General features: G+C 33.9%; 1 protein-coding gene across 1 annotated transcript in view; it reads right to left on the bottom strand.

Moving 5' to 3' along the window:
* TfAP-2 (Transcription factor AP-2) overlaps positions 1-17617 on the bottom strand; it is a 53665-nt gene extending 36048 nt beyond the window's left edge. The window contains 1 exon segment of the mRNA XM_074179646.1: positions 17308-17617. Coding sequence (XP_074035747.1) covers positions 17308-17511 — 204 coding nt within the window. The 5' untranslated portion in view covers positions 17512-17617.
* Positions 17618-19141: the final 1524 nt, after the last annotated feature.

Below are 19141 nucleotides of genomic sequence, written 5' to 3'. Positions count from 1 at the left end.
GTTTTTTCGTTTGTAACTCTCAAGGTCCGGATCTGTATTTGACAGAATTATCGACATTATTGCCTCATCTATTCGCGGGCGGATGGCGCTGTACGTAACATCTTTGATATATCAACAAAATCGTGGGCGCTTTTTTCTAAATAATACTAGTATTTTTTGTTCGTTAATGTTTTAAGCTCATTTAAAAAAATATTTTTAACTTTTCAGTTCGATGTTCTTTAAAAGCGTGTTTTTTAGTTTTTTAAACTATATTTATTTATCATTTTTTTGGGAAAGAAAGTTTTTGGCTTTCTACTACTCCATCTGATACAAAAAAGGGATGAGAGAATCTTCCAAAGAAAGGAAGGAAGTAATCAATTTGAAAATAAGTAACTCATTAGTCTAACGCAGGCGTTCTGTACTTTCTGAATTTTTGCAGAAGTTATAGAATCGATACAAGGGTCATAGACGACGCAATAATTGAACATAGATAGAATCAGTGCGTCTGCAACGATAATTTTGAGAGACCTACTAAGATAGTGTCTGTTTGAATTCAATTCAGTTCAGTACCGTACGACCTTTGAAGAGAGTATTGACTTGATGAACAAATCTGAGGTTGTGGTCTATATGAAGCCCTAAGCATTTTATTTGGTCAGTCAATTCCACAGAATGTCCATCAGTATGCAAATCGATATTATCTAAGGCCCTTCCACGATCTTTGGCTTTTCCAAAAATTATCAAAGATGATTTACTAGGAATCAGGTTTAGACAGTGTTGCTGCAAAATCTGAACAAGAATTTTTATATCAATATTGAGCGATGTTTCGCCATCATTAACCTGATTTACTTTATCGGAGTAGTACAAGTTAGTGTCGTCAGCATATGTATGAATGTTGAATAACTTAAGAACCTTGGAGAAGTCAGATGTGTAGATATTAAATAGTAGCGGGGCAAGAATTGAACCTTGCGGGGCTCCATGGCATACACTCATATTATCAGACTGACTACTTTTCATCACAATACGTTGCTTTGTATTTTTCAAATTTAAGTTTACCACTTGATGATCAAAACACGTCTCGAGGTGTTAAAATAACGGATTGGTATTGAAATAAAACTCTAGTAATATTTTTTAGAGTCATAAAAACCTACAGAAGTTTAGGATCAACCTAATTATTGCAAAAGTTCAGTACTATTCTTTACACTCTCCTCAATATTTCACAAAACGATCGGTTTCTCAGTGACCACAAAACACCATAGAAGTACCTGTTAAATTTCATCTTCTATCAAACACATTCTTAACTCGATGTCTTCATGGTCATTTTCAGTTATTTAGTATACCCTTGTTATAATATAATTGCATGTTCTACACGTTTATCCATAAACGTCAAGACTTCGGTCATTATTATTTTTGCGTCGTACCGCAAAGAATTGTTGAGCTTAATTGTCTTTTAATTATTTTTCCATAATTCGCTTAACCATTCAGTAGAGTCTATATCTTGGCGGTTTCTGTGTATGTTGAGTCACCTCATTGGGTTTTTACCACAAATAACAAATTATAACAACAATATGGTCAGATCTGTTAACGCCGTTTCATTCTATAATGATCAACGGTAATTGGTATTGATTATATTTAATCGTATCGCTAACACTATACTAGTTGCTTTGTATTCGTTCGTTTGTACGATGGGGGACTATTATATTTCGGGAACTGGCAACACTAACGTCAATAGGTAAAATGTGGCAACACCATAATAAAGTTTTGACGTTTTGATGTATAGTCGAAGTAAACGATATTGTGCACATTTAAAGGTAGCGGCACTCTCAAAGGTCAAAAAAACCAATTACATAGAAATGAACCGGCAGCGATCTAGTCCACGAGGACTGCAACTTGGCGGTTCGTATTGAATAATTTTTACCAAATGAGTTTTATGATTGGCTGAAGAGTCATAAAATTAGATTTGAAGTCATGTTACGGTGACGAATAGAAATCGGGGAATGTGGTGATGGTTATCGCCGTCGTGTTCAGTTCAGGAACTGATCGCGATTTGAGTGTTGAAATTCGATATTGGTGAAGTTATAATTACTTACATGAGTGTGACAACAACGCAGACGTTTCCAGTGTAGTGATTCCAATAGCGATGGTGAACAATGCGAAAAAGAGATACCAGTAAATAAGATTCGGTGGCATTTGAATATTGAAACACAGAGAAACAAACTATTACAAGCAACATCAGATTTGACCAAAATTCCTTTCTCAACTGTACGTAAAATAGTCAAAAATAAACCTTATGAACGCAAGACGCGATGTGATACAGGATTACCAAAACCTTAGATGTTCATCTAATAAAATTTTTGAAGAAACCAATATACGACTGTTACAAAAGCAATGAGATTCCTACAACTGAAATCATAAGGAAGAAATTGAATACTTCCGGCCATAACGTGAGCTGCCGTGTCAAAATTTTTCAGAGTTGGATAAAGAAACTAGAATTTAGATTTCAAATAATAAACAAACGTTAAGCAGTTATGGAAAGCAGAAGAATAGTGGCATTGCGTAACAAATACATAGAACAAATAACTGAATATAGACGAGAAAAACGGCAAATTTTCTATTTGGACGAAATTCGTTACACAGTTACGAAAGGGTGGACTGATGATATGAGAATGTGTACGCCTAACATGCCTGCAAACAAAGGATGGCGACTACTTATTGTGCATTGCGGAGGAAGTGAAGAATGGGTTTCGAATTCCCCGTAGAGTCCTGATTTGGCACCCAATGACTTTTTGTTCCCGAATATCAAAGGTTGGTCAACGATTTACGGGCATCGATGAAGCAGTTGAAGCGTTCAAAAATGAAAAACAAAAAAGCCATTTTCATTAATAAATGTTTGTTGTTAACTGCTAATCCCGAAATATAAATAGTATCCCTCGTAATGAACATTTATTACTTTTCTTGTGAAGCACTACTTGGAACCTTTGATGTAGTAATGACTATTACTGGAGTTTTTTTTACAACACCAAATCCTTATTTCAACACCTCGACTGCTCAAGAGAAAGATCAAAATAAACTTAACTAGTTTAGTTTGATCAAACTAAACTATTAGTTGATCTTCCTCTTGAAGATGATCACTTGGTGATCGAAACACGCGTCGAGGTGTTAAAATAATAGAGTACAGACTTTGTTTTCTAATAATATGGATCATATTTAAGTTTAGATCGGCGTAAATTTTCGGATTTTCTTCCGAACTAACATCTGAGTTCGATTACCAACCAATCCATCGACAAAAAAAGGTGCTAAAAATATAAACTTGTTCTTAGAGTGGATTTATTTAGTGAACTTTTTAATTGATACCGCGTTTGAGTTGACACAGTAATTTAAGTCCGCCGTAAAAACTAAGAACGGGTTTTTAGACTTTTCTCTCGGTGCAAATTACTGAAATTACAGGATGTACGAATTATTTTTTGCTTGTAAATGTTTGTGTACGGTTCTCGTAAATACATTCGAAGTATTCATTATTGAGGAGGTATTCATTAAGTGGGTACACATGTAATAAGTTGTAAAGACCGGGAAATGAGGAATTTGCCTCTTGTGTAATGTCATCCAGGCTGGTTCGGCTGGTTAGATTATTTCTAACACAATTGTAAATTTTCTGGAAAACATATTTACTGGATTACTTCCTTTGAACCGATATGATGATGAAAAAATGGAAGGTTAAGCCACCACGGAAAACATGGCCGATGTCTGTGAGAGTGCGCAGGAGAATCCGAAGCAGTCTGGCCACCGAGATCGTGCAATTTGACCCCGATGAAATGACGATAAAATGAGTGTAACAGCGATAAAAAGATTCTTCCCAACAGTTATAAAACTGACAGCTATGCAATCAATATCTAGCTGTCCTTATTCATTAATCATTCGTGACTCTTACGGCCTAGTTAAGACCTATTACTGTCCCAATCGAATTGAACAGTAAAATTGTTAATTGAACAGAAAAAATGTGACAAATTTGAATGAATTGTCATTTTGCTCAAATCTTTGCTTTCACAGGTTCACAGTTCAATACAGTTTCTGTCAAAAACAGATTATACATATTTCCACTATACGTATCTCCACTCCACTTCAGTCAACAATAAAGGGTCTTCCAACAGGCCATAACCATCCTACCGAGAGTACTATTCGAGTGTGGTGGATGAATTTGAGTCCAATTGTTCGGTAAACGATCGACTAACACCTGTACCTCGACGAAACACAAGATCTACGGAAAACATGGCCGATGTCTGTGAGAATGCGCAGGAGAATCCGAAGTAGTCTATTTTGCGTTGCTCACAAGAACTCGACCTTTCGCAGACGACAACTCGGCGACATTTGCGTCGCGACTTGGGCCTGCACCCATACAGAATTCAATTGACCCAGGAACTGCAGGTAAACGACCATAGATAACGACGTGTGTTTGCTGAATGGTCTCTGGAGCAGTCGATTGAGCAGTTGTTGAGTTTGGGACATACCAATCCACTTGAGATTCAAGAGCATCCAATTCATACCGAAATAGCCACTGTTTAGGATGGATTTTGGGCTAGCGGTGTCATTGGTCTATATTTCTTTGAGAACGACTTTGGTCAGGTCATCACTATCAACAGCGAGCACTATATTAGAGCTTGGATGATCTGGACACCAACGACATGTGGTTTCAACAGGACGACGCTACGCGCCACACAGCTCATGCCACATTATTCTGACAAACTAATGAGTATCTACCATGCTTTTTTTCACTCTCATATTTCCTATAGGGTAATTTTATGGGATAATGCATCCGACTCTGTCAAAGTATTTAGGCTTAAAAAAAAGCCATCCGAATTATTGCTAATGTTGCCTTCAGAGACCATTGCAAAGCTTTATTCTAGAAATTCAAAGTCATGACTCTACCTACTCTTTATATTTTCCACCAAGTACTAGAAATCCGTAGTAGAACAAATAAACTAAGTATAAATTCAAACTTTTATGAAAATAACACCCGAGGTGCTGGGCATCTCAGACCACAGAGATTTAGATTGAATAATAAATCTAAACGAATAAAAATTTCGATGATATCTGACCCACTTTATTTTTTTCAAATTTAAGTATATAGGAAGCGCACTATGAAAGACCCTATATAATGGCATCACCTCAAAACTGTCACCCTGTACAATTATCATTCTACCGCTAATCCGCCGACTATCCCATCGGCGTCGTCGATGTTAGAAATCGACAACAACAAACACATTTTATGATTTATCAAGTTATTTCAGTGAATGCAGTTCGAGAACTTGCCGACCAAGACCGGTCACGACGCAAACAGGTAGAATACCTATCAGAAAGCTGCCCCAGGTAAACTGGGGAACCCTCCCGCGGGGTATGTGGCGTTCGGTCATCCGAATATACCGGGTGCATCGAAAAAAAAAGATGTCAAAGGTCGTTGAGGGTTTCTGTTCTAGACGCTGATTGAAGTCTCCGGAAAAGATGCAGATATTACAGGTGAACAGATATCGTACACAGCAAAAAATTGCTTCTTGTCGCTAGTTGAAGTCTCTAGGAAAGTTGCAGTTATTACAGGCAACCAGCTAACGTACACGGCAAAAATTGCTCTCTTGTGCAAAATTGAAATCTCTGAAAGAGTTGAAGTTATTACAGGTAAAAGACTACCGTACAAAGCAAAACAATCCCCCTCTTGTCACTAGTTGAAGTATCCGGGAAAGTTGCATGCATATATTACAAGCGACCAGCTACCGTACATAACAGAAAATTCCTCTATTGTACAAAATTGAAATTTCCGGGAAAGTTGAAGTTATCACAGGCAAACGACTACTGTAAACAGCAAAACAGTTCCTCTTTTGTCGCTAGTTGAAGTATCCGAAAAAGTTATGTGCAGATATTACAGACATTCAGCTACCGTACACAGCAAAATATCACTCTCTTGTAGAAAGTTGAAGTCACTAGGAAAGTTGCAGATATTACAGGCGACCAGCTACCGTACACAATAGAAAATTGTTCTCTTGTATGAAGTTGGAGATGTTACAGGCAAACAGCTACCGTACACAGCAAAAGATTGCTCCCTTGTGGAAAGTTGAAGCCGCCAGAAAAATTACTAGTATTACATGCGACCAGCTACCGTACACAACAGAAAATTGCTCTCTCGTAGAAAGTTGGAGTCTCCAGCAAAGTTACAGATATTACAGGCGACCAGCTACCGTACACAATAGAAAATTGATCACTGGTAGAAAGTTGGAGTTTCCGGGAAAGTTGGAGATATTACAGGCAAACAGCTACCGTACACAGCAAAAGATTGCCTCCTTGTGGAAAGTTGAAGCCTCCAGGAAAGTTACTAATATACAGTCGACCAGCTACCGTACACAACAGAAAATTGCTCTCTTGTAGAAAGTTGGAGTCTACAGCAATGTTGCAGATATTACAGGCGACCAGCTATACCGTAACAATATAAAATTGCTCTCTTGTAGAAAGTTGGAGTTTCCGGGAAAGTTGGAGATATTACAGGCAAACAGCTACCGTACACAGCAAAATATTGCTCTCTTCTGAAAAGTTGAAGCCTCCAGGAAAGTTACAAATATTACAGGCGATCAGCTACCGTACACAACAGAGAGAAAAAGTACTATTAAAATCAACTCTTGGTATCTGATTAACTCTAATTTGAACACCAATGAAGACGTCCCAACATCTCATTTTCGAAAACCATGAAATAATCACTGAACATTTTCACAGAAAATGTTCAGTGAAAAAAACGCTAGCCTATTTTCAAAAATAGCAGTGTTCTTGAAATCATTGAAATTGAGTAAATGATTGATAACATTGAATTAACGGCATTGTAAAAACATGATTACAGTGATGAGGCAATTGTATAGCATTCCTGTGAATGATATCTGATTCAATTCCAGAACGAATGTTTGGAGTACAAACTGAATAGAAAAAACTACTTTCCTCTGTCAAAAATTAGTTTTTCAAATTGTCAAAGCTTGAAACATAATATAGTGATGTCCTGTCTGAAGTCGTTTCAGATGAATGTAAAATTTGTTCAGTTTTAAAAACTAAAAATTAGAAAACGTAAATTTAGAAAGAATCATTTCTAAAAGACATATATTTGAAGTGTATTATCCTTTTGTACGAAACAAAATATACTAACGGATTAGATCAGCAGTTTGAGAATAGCTTTCAAAAGTTCTTGCTGGTTTCAAGAAATGTTTGACAACGAAAAGTCGAGGATATATGAGGATATATTCAATAAGCTGTGAGGACTCTAATAAGAATATATTGGACAGAATAGGCGAGCCCTTTTGAACTCTTTTCAAAGAACACGCATCATATATCCAATTTTGAAGACCAGAAGACCAGAAAAAACATGGTTGAACAAGCGTTGAAAAACGGCCATAAAATAAATAGATATTGTCTGAAATTGTTAAGATCGGTACATGACACTAAATTTTGGATGTTTGCGAGAGTCTAGAAATAGTAAAGTGTCATATGAGAAAATTTCCATTGAATTTCTACCGAAAATCACTGATGCTCGTAAAAAGGTTTAAATTTAACATGTTAGAAATAAACAGAAATAAGTTCTAGGGTTGCAAATTACTATTCTTCAACCCCCGAAGACACGCATCGAGAAAAGTATTGCAGTTCTGGTGTTTGGAAAAAGTACTTGTGTTGTTTAGTGTTGTAAAACCATCAAATATTGTATGATTTGCAATTCTTCTATATCTGCTTATATTAAATCACACACTGGTCCTCTGCGTTTGGGATAATGACCTAATAATGGGTAATTAACTCGTATAATGCCCATTTCGAAACCCAACAGATATAAATACAGGATGAAAAACATGTACCGAAAAAAAAACCAGTAGATCTGGTATGTGCGGTAAATATTATAGTCATAATATTTATTTATGGCTATGTGGGTATTCTGTATAAAATTTAAAAAATTATTGAGCAGATGTCCAATGTTCCAGATGCTAGATACCGTAATGCGTTTATATTGAAGATAAAGAGTTATCGATTCAAAACTGGAGCGACCAGTAATTTTAATCAGTTACTCTCCCACACGCCTTGTTTGAAAGCTAGAGAAACCTGTTACTCTTAGTTTCACCTTTGGCAGACGATAAATATGATTTTTTGTCCATTCAACTATCCATTGAGCATCAGTTTATTAATATATTATATTTTGAGTACTGTTTTTGCAAGTTCCCGCCATGCCTTGCGAATATGACTGAAGAAGAAGTCAAGTTTATATTCTCAGCTGACAGCTGAGAATATAAATATCTGCTATTGCAAACTATAGCAGATACACTTGACGCGGCTGGAGTATCACCAATACGTCGCGTATTCTTTTCGATTTCATTAAAATTCAGAATAACGTTACTATTCGAATTGAAAATGTATGGGGTCTTTCAACAGGGACCCTCGTACTAGAACAAATTAACTTCAACGTACCTCAAGCTACTACACGTAGACAGATCACTTTCTACGTGGAAAAGTGTCTCCTATAAATTTGATGTGTGATGATTATAATACCCACTGCAGTCAATGCGATATTAATTTCGATCCACTGAAGACCATATTATCCAAAATTGAACAAACCTTCATCTAGCTTACTGTCTTCATTTCATGTTATTTACAAATAATAATTACTTAATATTTTATCTTTTTTTCTTGATTCCTCAATTTGTCAATTTTTTGTTATACAGTGTGACCCATTTTTAATGGAAACACCCCCCTGAAATTTGAAGTTGTAAACCGATTTTAATACATTTTTTTTTAAATGTCAAGTACTAAAAGGTCTACCTAGGGACAAAATTTGAACTGTTTATTAAAGTTTCAGGGCATACTACGATATTATTTCTTAGTCGAAAATCGGGATTTTTTATTAGCGATTTTTTTATTGAAAAAATCACTACGCCACTGGATTCAGAGTGCCTCTAAACAGGTGTGACCAAAATTTCATGAAAAAATATTCATTATTAACAAAGTTATGACAACTCAAAAATTCGAAAACTCACACGGCTAACAGTCACAAAAAACACCCTATATCAACAGATATAGCCATGAGAATATTTTTTTATGATTTCAACAATAAAGTGCCGCCAGATGAAAAAAAAAACAAATAGCGTAAATATTTTTAATGAAAATAACGGAATTACATTCAAGTTTTCACGCAAATTAACTAAAAGTAAGACCTGATATTTCAATTCAAATCTTAGTTGCCATGGAAATGATATTACAGTTTGACACTTGTGAAAGATTTAAGTGTACTATTGTCAACAATATTCACCTTACAGTTCTTCCAATTATTTTGTGTCATGGCTGCAAGATTGAGCGTAAGAGAGAAAATTGAAATAGTACGCCTTTCGGGAGATGACGTAAGAAGTGCTATAGAGGTTTGTAGAGTATTTAATGAGAGACATCCAGATCGTCCTCGTATTAGCTGCGGTACGGTAAATAAAATAAATAAAATATTCAATGAAACTGGTGCATTATCAAAAATGATGTAAAAAAGTAATCCTGTACATAGATGAAACAGGAATGACAGGAATGATCATATCATTTTAGATTATTTCGGAAATAATCCTAATGCCAGTATAAGGAATGCCACTTTAGATTTGAATATTCCACGAGAAACTATTCGGAGATGTCTCAAGGCGAAGAATATTAAACCTTTCAAGCCAACATTTTTACACACACTTCAAGAAGGCGACGAAGCAAGACGCCTGGAATATTGTTTATGGGCCCAAGGGGAATATTTAAACAATAAAAATTTCCTAAAAAATATTTTATATACCGACGAAGCCACTTTCACTACAAATGGAGTAGTGTCATCACAGAATTGTCGCTATTGGGCAGCGGATAATCCTAACTGGGTAATAAACTGTAAAAGCCAGTATTCCCAAAAAATCAACGTCTGGTGTGGGATATTGAACGAACAAATTATTGGTCCTTTCTTTCTTGAGTAAAACATTAATGCGCAGAGGTTTCTAGAATTTTTAAACACAGAGTTTTGGGATGCTATTCACGAGCTGCCAATCAATGAACGATTAAATTTAATTGTCCAGTTAGATGGGTGTTCAGTTCATTATGCCAGAGCTGTGAGGCAATGGCTTAACGAACATTTTCCAACCCGATGGATAGGCTGTGGTAGTCCGTTTATAGAGTGGCCACCCAGATCTCCAGACCTCACAGTTTTGGACTTTTTTTCTGGGGACTTCTCACACAAAAGGTTTAGAAAACCGCCCAAGAGATAGAAATGAACTTGTGCAAGAATTCGACAGGTATGTGAAGATATTAGCCCTCAAGAACTAAGGAACGTAATCAGAAACATTCGTAAGCGCTACGACACATGTATCGAAATACGTGGTGGATTAGTTACTAGAAGATTACTAGAATATGAGTTAGAATTAATTGTTGCACTGAATCGAAACATTTCAATAATTAGTTATTAGTTGAGTTTTTTTAAATTTTTTGCTTCATTGTTAGTTGAATTGTGTGAATGTAATTCCGTTATTTTCATTAAAGATATTTACGCTATTTGTTTTTTTTTTTTTCATCTGGCGGCACTTTATTGTTGAAATCATAAAAAAAAAGGTATATTGTGACTGTTAGCTGTGTGAGTTTTCGGATTTTTGAGTTGTCATAACTTTGTTAATAATGAATATTTTTTCATGAAATTTTGGTCACACCTATTCAGAGGCACTCTGAATCCAGTGGCGTAGTGATTTTTTCAATAAAAAATCGCTAATAAAAAATCCCGATTTTCGACTAAGATTCTTCTGTTGGGCAATACATTTTGTTTTTCCTCTTTCCTTTTCTTTCACTTCACGAATCATACATCTTCAATTATAATAAAATATTCACTTGTAATATCATCACTGTATCTTCTCAGCTATCTACACGTCATGTCATCAACTTCTACCTACTAGGGATATATTCACTAAGTAGCTATCACATTTGACCTTTCGGCCTTCGCAGACTCCCTGAATTATATTAACTCTTCTCAACATGAGTATAATAATTCACACCTACGCTTTGATACCTGCAAGACGCCACAATTCAACATTCCCGCTGCAAACTCGTACCTCATTTCTACCTTTTTAGTCTTCCTCGGTTCACGACACTTCCTGTTCCTCGGCATAATTTATTTTCATGCGTTCCATTTACTCCAATGTATAGCTTTCCGGTTGGTATCACTGTCTCCGCTATCATTTGTCAAACAAGTTATGTTCCGTGACTTAGTACTTGAGATTATAGAACACTTCTCCTCAAGCTAATGCGTTTACGACTGTTGGATTACAAAACTCTTTGTTGATCCTTCAACAAAGTAAAACATTCTTAAAACATCCATGAAGAATGTTGAGATAACTCTGATGAAGTAGTGACGCCCAAGGCTTTAGTAAATTTGTTCACTGGCTGAATCCAGTGAACAAACTCCAAAAAGATAAATGTCTCCGAACCGGATATAATAATGTCAAGTCAGACAATTCCGCTTTCTGCTTCGATAAGTTTGTTGGGGGTTGAAATGGACACCAATATGATTGGCACAATCACAAGAATTGGTTGCTTATGTGACATACTTTTGAGAAATATGAATTTTTTTCATCCACGTTACCAATTTCTGGTGAGTTACACGTATATTTGTTTTTATTCTTGCTTTTCGTAAGAAACAATCACAGAATTGACGTTTTTTTCAATAGTGACGCAAAAATTCCACCAAATATTAAACTGGCAGAATTACGAGAGAACCTTTTGAAGACAATAAAATTTTTAATGAAAACACTAGTAAACTTCCAAAATGTTAATCAGAAATCGAACAAATTGTTATGTTTCATTCAGTTAGAATTTTTCGAGGCACCTTGTATACGATACGTAGTTAGCATACCACATTTCCTCAAATGAGAATTTAATTGCCGGGACTTTATTTGCCACACACCTATTCGGAGCAGTAAAGAATGTGCCCTCAATTCGAACAACAGCGTTCGTTCCACAGTGTCCGTATACAGGGTGGTTCTAAAGATAAAATCCGGTCATTTCAAGAGAAATTGCCACTGTAACTCTTGACAAAAGCATGGTCCAAATTCATTATATGACAATGTTACTGCATATACATATCAGGAGAGTGCTACATCAACGATTTTGACACTTCTACATATACTTTCATGAGCTCTACTTAACTTTCTAAAGCCGCTTGATTCCTTCAAGAGAGATATGAGCCAGAGGATACCCGACAAACTACAGTGGTCACGTTGAGGTTCAACAAGTCATATTGGACTGGAACGTTCGTAGGCTAACATGGAGAAAACATTTTTATTTTATATAATTTGATCCTGTTACTCATTATAGTTGCCATTAAAAAAACGCCGTACATATTCAAAGTAATTTTGAAGTAACTGTGGTAACTGTGTTTGTGGTAAAGATATTTAACTTTTAACTTGGGAGCGAGCTTCTCAGTAAAATTAACACATTAGGTATAGTTCAAGTAAACGATATAGTGCAACCTACCTTCACATCTACCTCCCCTTTAATAATATAGTTAGGGAGCTAACTAATTTTGTTATTCAATAATCATTTCTGTATAGATTATTTTGTGTTTAACAAATGTCATACCTTCACATAAATGTCATTTTTCAATAGGTATGATGATTTCATAATCTTTGACTTTAAGAAAGAGTTATTGATTGATACAATTTTCATTATTATCATGTTTTTGATGTAGTTCCAGTAAGTTACTGTATATATTGCTGAGATTATCAATGTCAGTTTTCTTTTCATACAAACAGAAGACTTATTAATTTCAACCATTTCAAGAAAAAGGCGTTTAGAAATATTTTTTTCTGTATGTAAAACTTTGATACCAGAGTAATTTGGTTTATGTCCTGTTTCTATGGAATGTTATGCTAATGCGCATGATTTCTTATTAAGCTTCATATCACTTTTATGTGAAGTTATTCTATCATTAAGAATTCTAGATGTTGTCCCAATATAATCCAAGTTACAGTTGTTATAAGGAATGTTATAAATCACATTTGACTTTTTGGTAGTATCCGTTTTATCTTTCAATTTAGTATTCAAATTCTTTATAGTTTTAAATATTTTTTTTGGCATATTTTAATATTTTGTTCATTATGAAATAGTTTTATGATATTTGAAGATACATTTCCAAAGTTAGGTATATATTTATAAGAAATATTGATAGGTAAACTATCATTACATACATTTCTGTTGATTACATCGGAATTTGTATTATTGTCAGTATTGAAAATTATTTTATTGAGGAGTTTTCTGGGATGAAAATTTTCGATTAACATGTCTCTAAAAAGTCTGAGATTTTTTTTGCCTGAGGGAAGGGTGTACTAATTTTTCTATTCTTTCTTTTAAACAGAGTATTAAATTAATTTTCACAGATTTTTTATGAAAAGTATAGAAATTAATATATCTTCCTGAATTAGTAGGTTTGACATACCAAAATTTTTAAATTTTTATCATATCTATTGACAACATCAAGAATTTCATTAGATTTGTCATAAGGTATTGCACAAATGACATCGTCAACGTATTTCTTTAAAAGGGAATTTCAAAACTTAGTATTGAGCTATAATAGGAGAAAAAGTAGCTCCCATCGGTGTACCAAGAATTTGTTTATAATATTTACCTTCGAAGGAGAAATAACTTGAGTTGAAGATGAACTTAATTATTTCAATAATTTTTTTTGGTTTATTGAACATTTTTTATTTATATCATTCCATCTTTTGATAACACTTTTCTCCACTAGATTCATAGATATATTGCTGAAAAGTAAAATCACATCAAGGCTGATCAGAATATAACCTGGAGGTAATGATTTTTCATTTATGAAATTGGAAAAATCGAAAGAATCCTTAATATAAATTTTTCTAGGTAAATACTATAAGGTAAGTAATATAAACAAATTCAACAGAAATGTATGTAATGATAGTTTACCTATCAATTTTTCTTATAAATCTATACCTAACCTTGGAAATGTATCTTCAAATATCATAAAACTATTCCATAATGAACAAAATATCAAAATATGCCAAAAAATATTAAAACTATAAAAAATTTGAATACTAAATTGAAAGATAAAACGGATACTACCAAAAAGTCAAATGTGATTTATAACATTCCTTGTAACAACTGTAACTTGGATTATATTGGAACAACATCTAGAATTCTTAATGATAGAATAACTTCACATAAAAGTGATATAAAGCTTAAAAAGAAATCATGCACATTAGCAAAACATTCTATAGAAACAGGACATAAACCAAATTACTCTAATATCAAGGTTTTACATACAGAAAAAAATATTTCTAAACGTCTTTTTCTTGAAATGGTTGAAATTAATAAGCCTTCTGTTTGTATGAATAAGAAAACTGACATTGATAATCTCAGCAATATATACAGTAACTTACTGGAACTACATCAAAAACATGATAATAATGAAAATTGTATCAATCAATAACTCTTTCTTAAAGTCAAAGATTATGAAATCATCATACCCATTGAAAAATGACATTTATGTCAAGGTATGACATTTGCCAAACACAAAATAATCTATACATGTTTAACCTTCTCTGTCAGTTTATATGTTCAATTTATTGTTTTTAACTCATTTTTACTGAAAGTATGAATTGTAATGTTTTTCGATGGCAAAAAAAACAACAACTCAATAAATTATAGGCCCTGAAGAAGCTTTCCATTAGAAGCGAAAGCTTGACAAAGTAGAGCAGAGTTTTGATTTTTGATTTTTTGACAGAGAGATCCCGTTAATTTATTTTGCTGTACATTTCTCCAGTCGCTAAGATTATGCAAATAATTTTCCTTTTTTTCATTTATTTATTATTAATGTAAGTCACAAAAAAGGTTTGAAGCTTTATAACTTCTATTTAATTATATGCGAGCTCTTTCGACAGCTGGTCGTGCTATCATCATCTGGGCTCTACCCAAACTGAGTTTGAGCTTAGCTTCCATGTTCTCATGATAGACAACATTGCACTCCTCAAGTTTTTTTCTACATAATTTCAAAGAACCAAACTTGAGATGTATATTCTTATATACATTGAAACATACGCTCTGTGTTTTAAATGCTTCCACATGTTTATTCACTGCTATTTCTTTTTCGCATTGTTCACCGTCGCTATTGGAATCACTACACAGGAAAAAGTCTGCGTTGATATCACACTCGTTATTACTATTAGTACTTGTCCAAAGACGCCACATTTTAAACAGATAACAAAAATTTCAAGTAATCATAACTGCACCAATATCGAATTTCAACACTCAAATCGCGATCAGTTCCTGAACTGAACATTGACAATACGACGGCTCGCATTCTATTCGTCACCGTAACATGACTTCAAAATTTAATTACATGACTCTTCAGCCAATCATAAAACTCGGTTAGTAAAAATCATCCAATAGGAACCGCCAATTCTTCAGTCCACGTGGACTAGTCGGCAGCGGCTTTATCTCTTTGTATCGGTTTGTTTGGCCTTTGAGGGCGCCGATAGCTTTAAGTATTCACAATAAAGATAACTTCGACTATATCTACTTATAACGAATGTTCATAGGAAATAATTCTTAATTGAAATATGGAATTAGTATATCAAAGAAATAATAAAATGCTTCGAGTTGAACAATTGAATGGAATAAGAAGGTACTTGGTGAAAATCCATATCAAAACTTACTATTGTATTATAGACCAAATGTATTTGATCGTTCATTAGATATTGGGAATCTTTAAAGGATAGAAGGATAGGTTAAAAACCTTTCTTCTGGAGAGTTTTTTATTCATGATTGAATGTATGTCCTTCTGTAAGGACGTCGGTGTTCCTTTGTACATGCAATAAATGTTATTCCAGTTTGACCTATAGAACATCGTACGACAATTTATATACTCCTGATTCCGACATCGAACTTTCGGAACTTGTATTGCGGTTTCATAAACATTTCATATTGAAAATCACTGTATACTAAATTAGTAAGTTTTCAAAGAGAGCAAATATCAACGAAACATATCAAAACTATTGCTGATAACCACGAAGGGTAAATGAACGCTTAAAGTTCTTGGTATATAGAAAGATAAAACAAATGTGTGGAGCTGTTGTTATTTTCATCGAACGCAATCTTGAAAAACAAGTTCACTTTTCAACGTAGAATTTCGAAATATTTTGAAGAGATATAGGAAATGATTTTCATTTTGTCGGTGGAAATATCACTGAGCATGTTTTCCCACCGAAAATATATGGTTTTCCAAACATTTTCTATTGCTTCAAATCACTTTGAGCTTCAAAATAAATTCCAAAGCAACGTCTTAACATTCCGGCTTTTCAATTTTTATTTTTGTATTTATGGGATGAACGTCTTCAAAAAAATATTAGGAAATAGTGTTACAGCTCATCTTATATTCAAATACATGCGGTAGGAGGAATTTCTGAAATTTTTCAGTAATTATCATTGAATATCAATGACTTTAATAGAGCAATAAAAGCTGGTATATAGCGAGGTCCCCTTAAAAAGAAATGGAAATGTACTATGCATTCCCGGAAAATTGTTTGAAAAATTATACACCGAATTAGGTCATACACAAAATAAGATAAAAGAACTAACTCAGATGTAGGTAACTTTTCAACGATTTGCCATTTTCATATGTGTGTCATTTTAAAGGTGACATCTGTTTAAAAATCTTAAATATTTAAATCGAATATTGCAAAACGCCTGCAGTAAATTTTTTTAGGAGAATTTCAAAGCAAATTAGTTATTTGTTTTATTAATCAAATAAACAAATAGTACTTTATTCAAGTCTCTTCATTTGTAGAGCAAATTCTGTATTCGAGTATTCATGTTGTACATAATAATAAAAACACGACAAATGTTGAATTTTTCACATTTACATTAAAAAACTATATCATTTTCGTGGTAGCCGTATAAATGATGAAAAAAATTTAAGTGCAATGCATCACATTTTGTAGAAATTGTTTCTTTAGCTTTCTATAATGAAAAGCGAACACGGTTGATACTCTTGAAATTCTTGTTTATTTTGTACTTGAATAGACTTAATGTAGCAAATAGTATGATTATTTATTAATATTTTTCTTTTCGGAATATATTTTGACAAAAATTTGACACAACAAAAAATGTTTTTTCCATCGCAAAGCACATAACCTCAATAACGACCCCGTCCTCGACTAGCGACTCACCCTGTACACAAGCGACCCCAACCACGAATCTCGTACGCATGCACGACTCGCCGTCGATCAAGAAAAAACAGAGAGACACACATACCTCTTCCTCGCCATTCTCGTGGTGTTGTTCCTGGGGCTGTTCCTCCATGAGCACGAAATCCACATCGTTATTGTTGTTTTTGGTGGCGACGACGTCCGGGGACCTTCTGACGACATCGCCGATCAGGATTCTGCTCCTCTTCCTCCTCTGAGAATTGAGCAGGTCGCTAGCGAGGGAGTCCGGCGAATCGGGATTGCTGTCCATCGTCGGTCACTCAAAGGCACATTTTATGGCAAGAACGGAGCTGAGATCTAGAAGGCTTGAGGCGAACTGACGTCTCGGTTTGCCGCGAGCGAGAGTGACCATTTCGGGCGAGGGGGGACAGGTGTGGCGGGCGGGCGGGCCGGCTATCTGCCCGTTAGGTTACCTGTTCGTTTCTCGGCTTCGGTTACATAATCTTTCTTCTCTTGTTCTGCTTTGATTGAATATAAATATATGGTGCGGTAATGGGTACTGATGATGGGGCACACGGGCTTTTTTTTCGGGCGTAATTGGTTCTCGAGGTTTTGTGGTACGCGTCGATTTCGAATCGGGCCATGTTGGGATTGCACTCGGACGTGTCGATCGTTAATTTGGAGAAACACTTTGATATGGTGAAAAATGAGAAATAAAAGTTTCTATGTTTTTTTACCACTTTTATTTTGTAACTAATGTTGTTACTGCAGTTTCCTCCTATAAAGACATTTTCAAACAATTACAATAAACTAAAAATAAATAATAATGTTATATAGCCCTTAGATATGATTTATTTATGTTATATATGTTTATGTTATATAAATAAATCATAATGTTAGCCCTTAGAAATGATTTATTTATGTTATATATGTTTATGTTATATAAATAAATCATAATGTTAGCCCTTAGATATGATTTATTTATGTTATATATGTTTATGTTATTTAAAAAAAATCATAATATTAGCCCCTAGATATGATTCATTTATGTTATATATGTTTATGTTATTTAAATAAATCATAATATTAGCCCTTAGATATGATTTATTCATGTTATAAATGTTTATGCTATATAAGTCATAATTTTAGCCCTTAGATATGATTTCTTCATGTTATATATGTTTATGCTATATTAATTATAATTTTAGCCCTCAGATATGATTCATTTATGATATATATGATTATAACATTATATAACATTAGTTACGAATAAAAGTGGTAAAAAAATAGAAAGTTTCATATCTCATTTTTCATGATGATCTTTTACCACGTAGTAACGGCTACATCCATCAATTTACTTTGATATGGAATTGTGGAGCTGTTTTATACAAAAGCGATTTAATAATAACGATTATAAAAATCGAAATTTTTATTTTTAAACTCGAAATATAGACTTTACAATCGAAATCTCAAATTCAATCTAATATTTTCGACTTTGATCTCTTTATTTTTTACCCTGGACTCGAAATATCCGAAATTTTCATTTTATGTAATACGAAATTTCCACCATATTCTTCGATATCAAACTCTGGATTTCGACATTGTTCTCGATATTTCGATTTAATCTCTAAATTTCGACTTCATATTCTTAATCTTAAATTAAATATTGAAATTTATAGTGATAATTTCAGCTTAAAACACGAAACTTATACTTTTTTATTTAGGTTTCGATTTCAAACTCGATTTCGACTCGGAATTTCTACTTTGACCACTAAATCTGATAATTTTGGCTCCAAACACGAAATTTATACTTTAATCTTCAGATTTCGATTTCAAACTTGATTTTAACTCGAAATTCCCACTTTGATCCCTAAATTTCGATTTTCAACTCAAAATTTCTGCAAAACAATCAAAATCAGATCCAAATATTGAAATTTGGC

Source organism: Leptinotarsa decemlineata, unplaced genomic scaffold, assembly GCF_025532065.1.
Source record: "Leptinotarsa decemlineata unplaced genomic scaffold, Ldec_3_MD MMD2_tig00026282_RagTag_RagTag, whole genome shotgun sequence".
NCBI classification, from domain to species: domain Eukaryota; kingdom Metazoa; phylum Arthropoda; class Insecta; order Coleoptera; family Chrysomelidae; genus Leptinotarsa; species Leptinotarsa decemlineata.
This window is presented reverse-complemented; position numbering and strand designations above follow the sequence as displayed.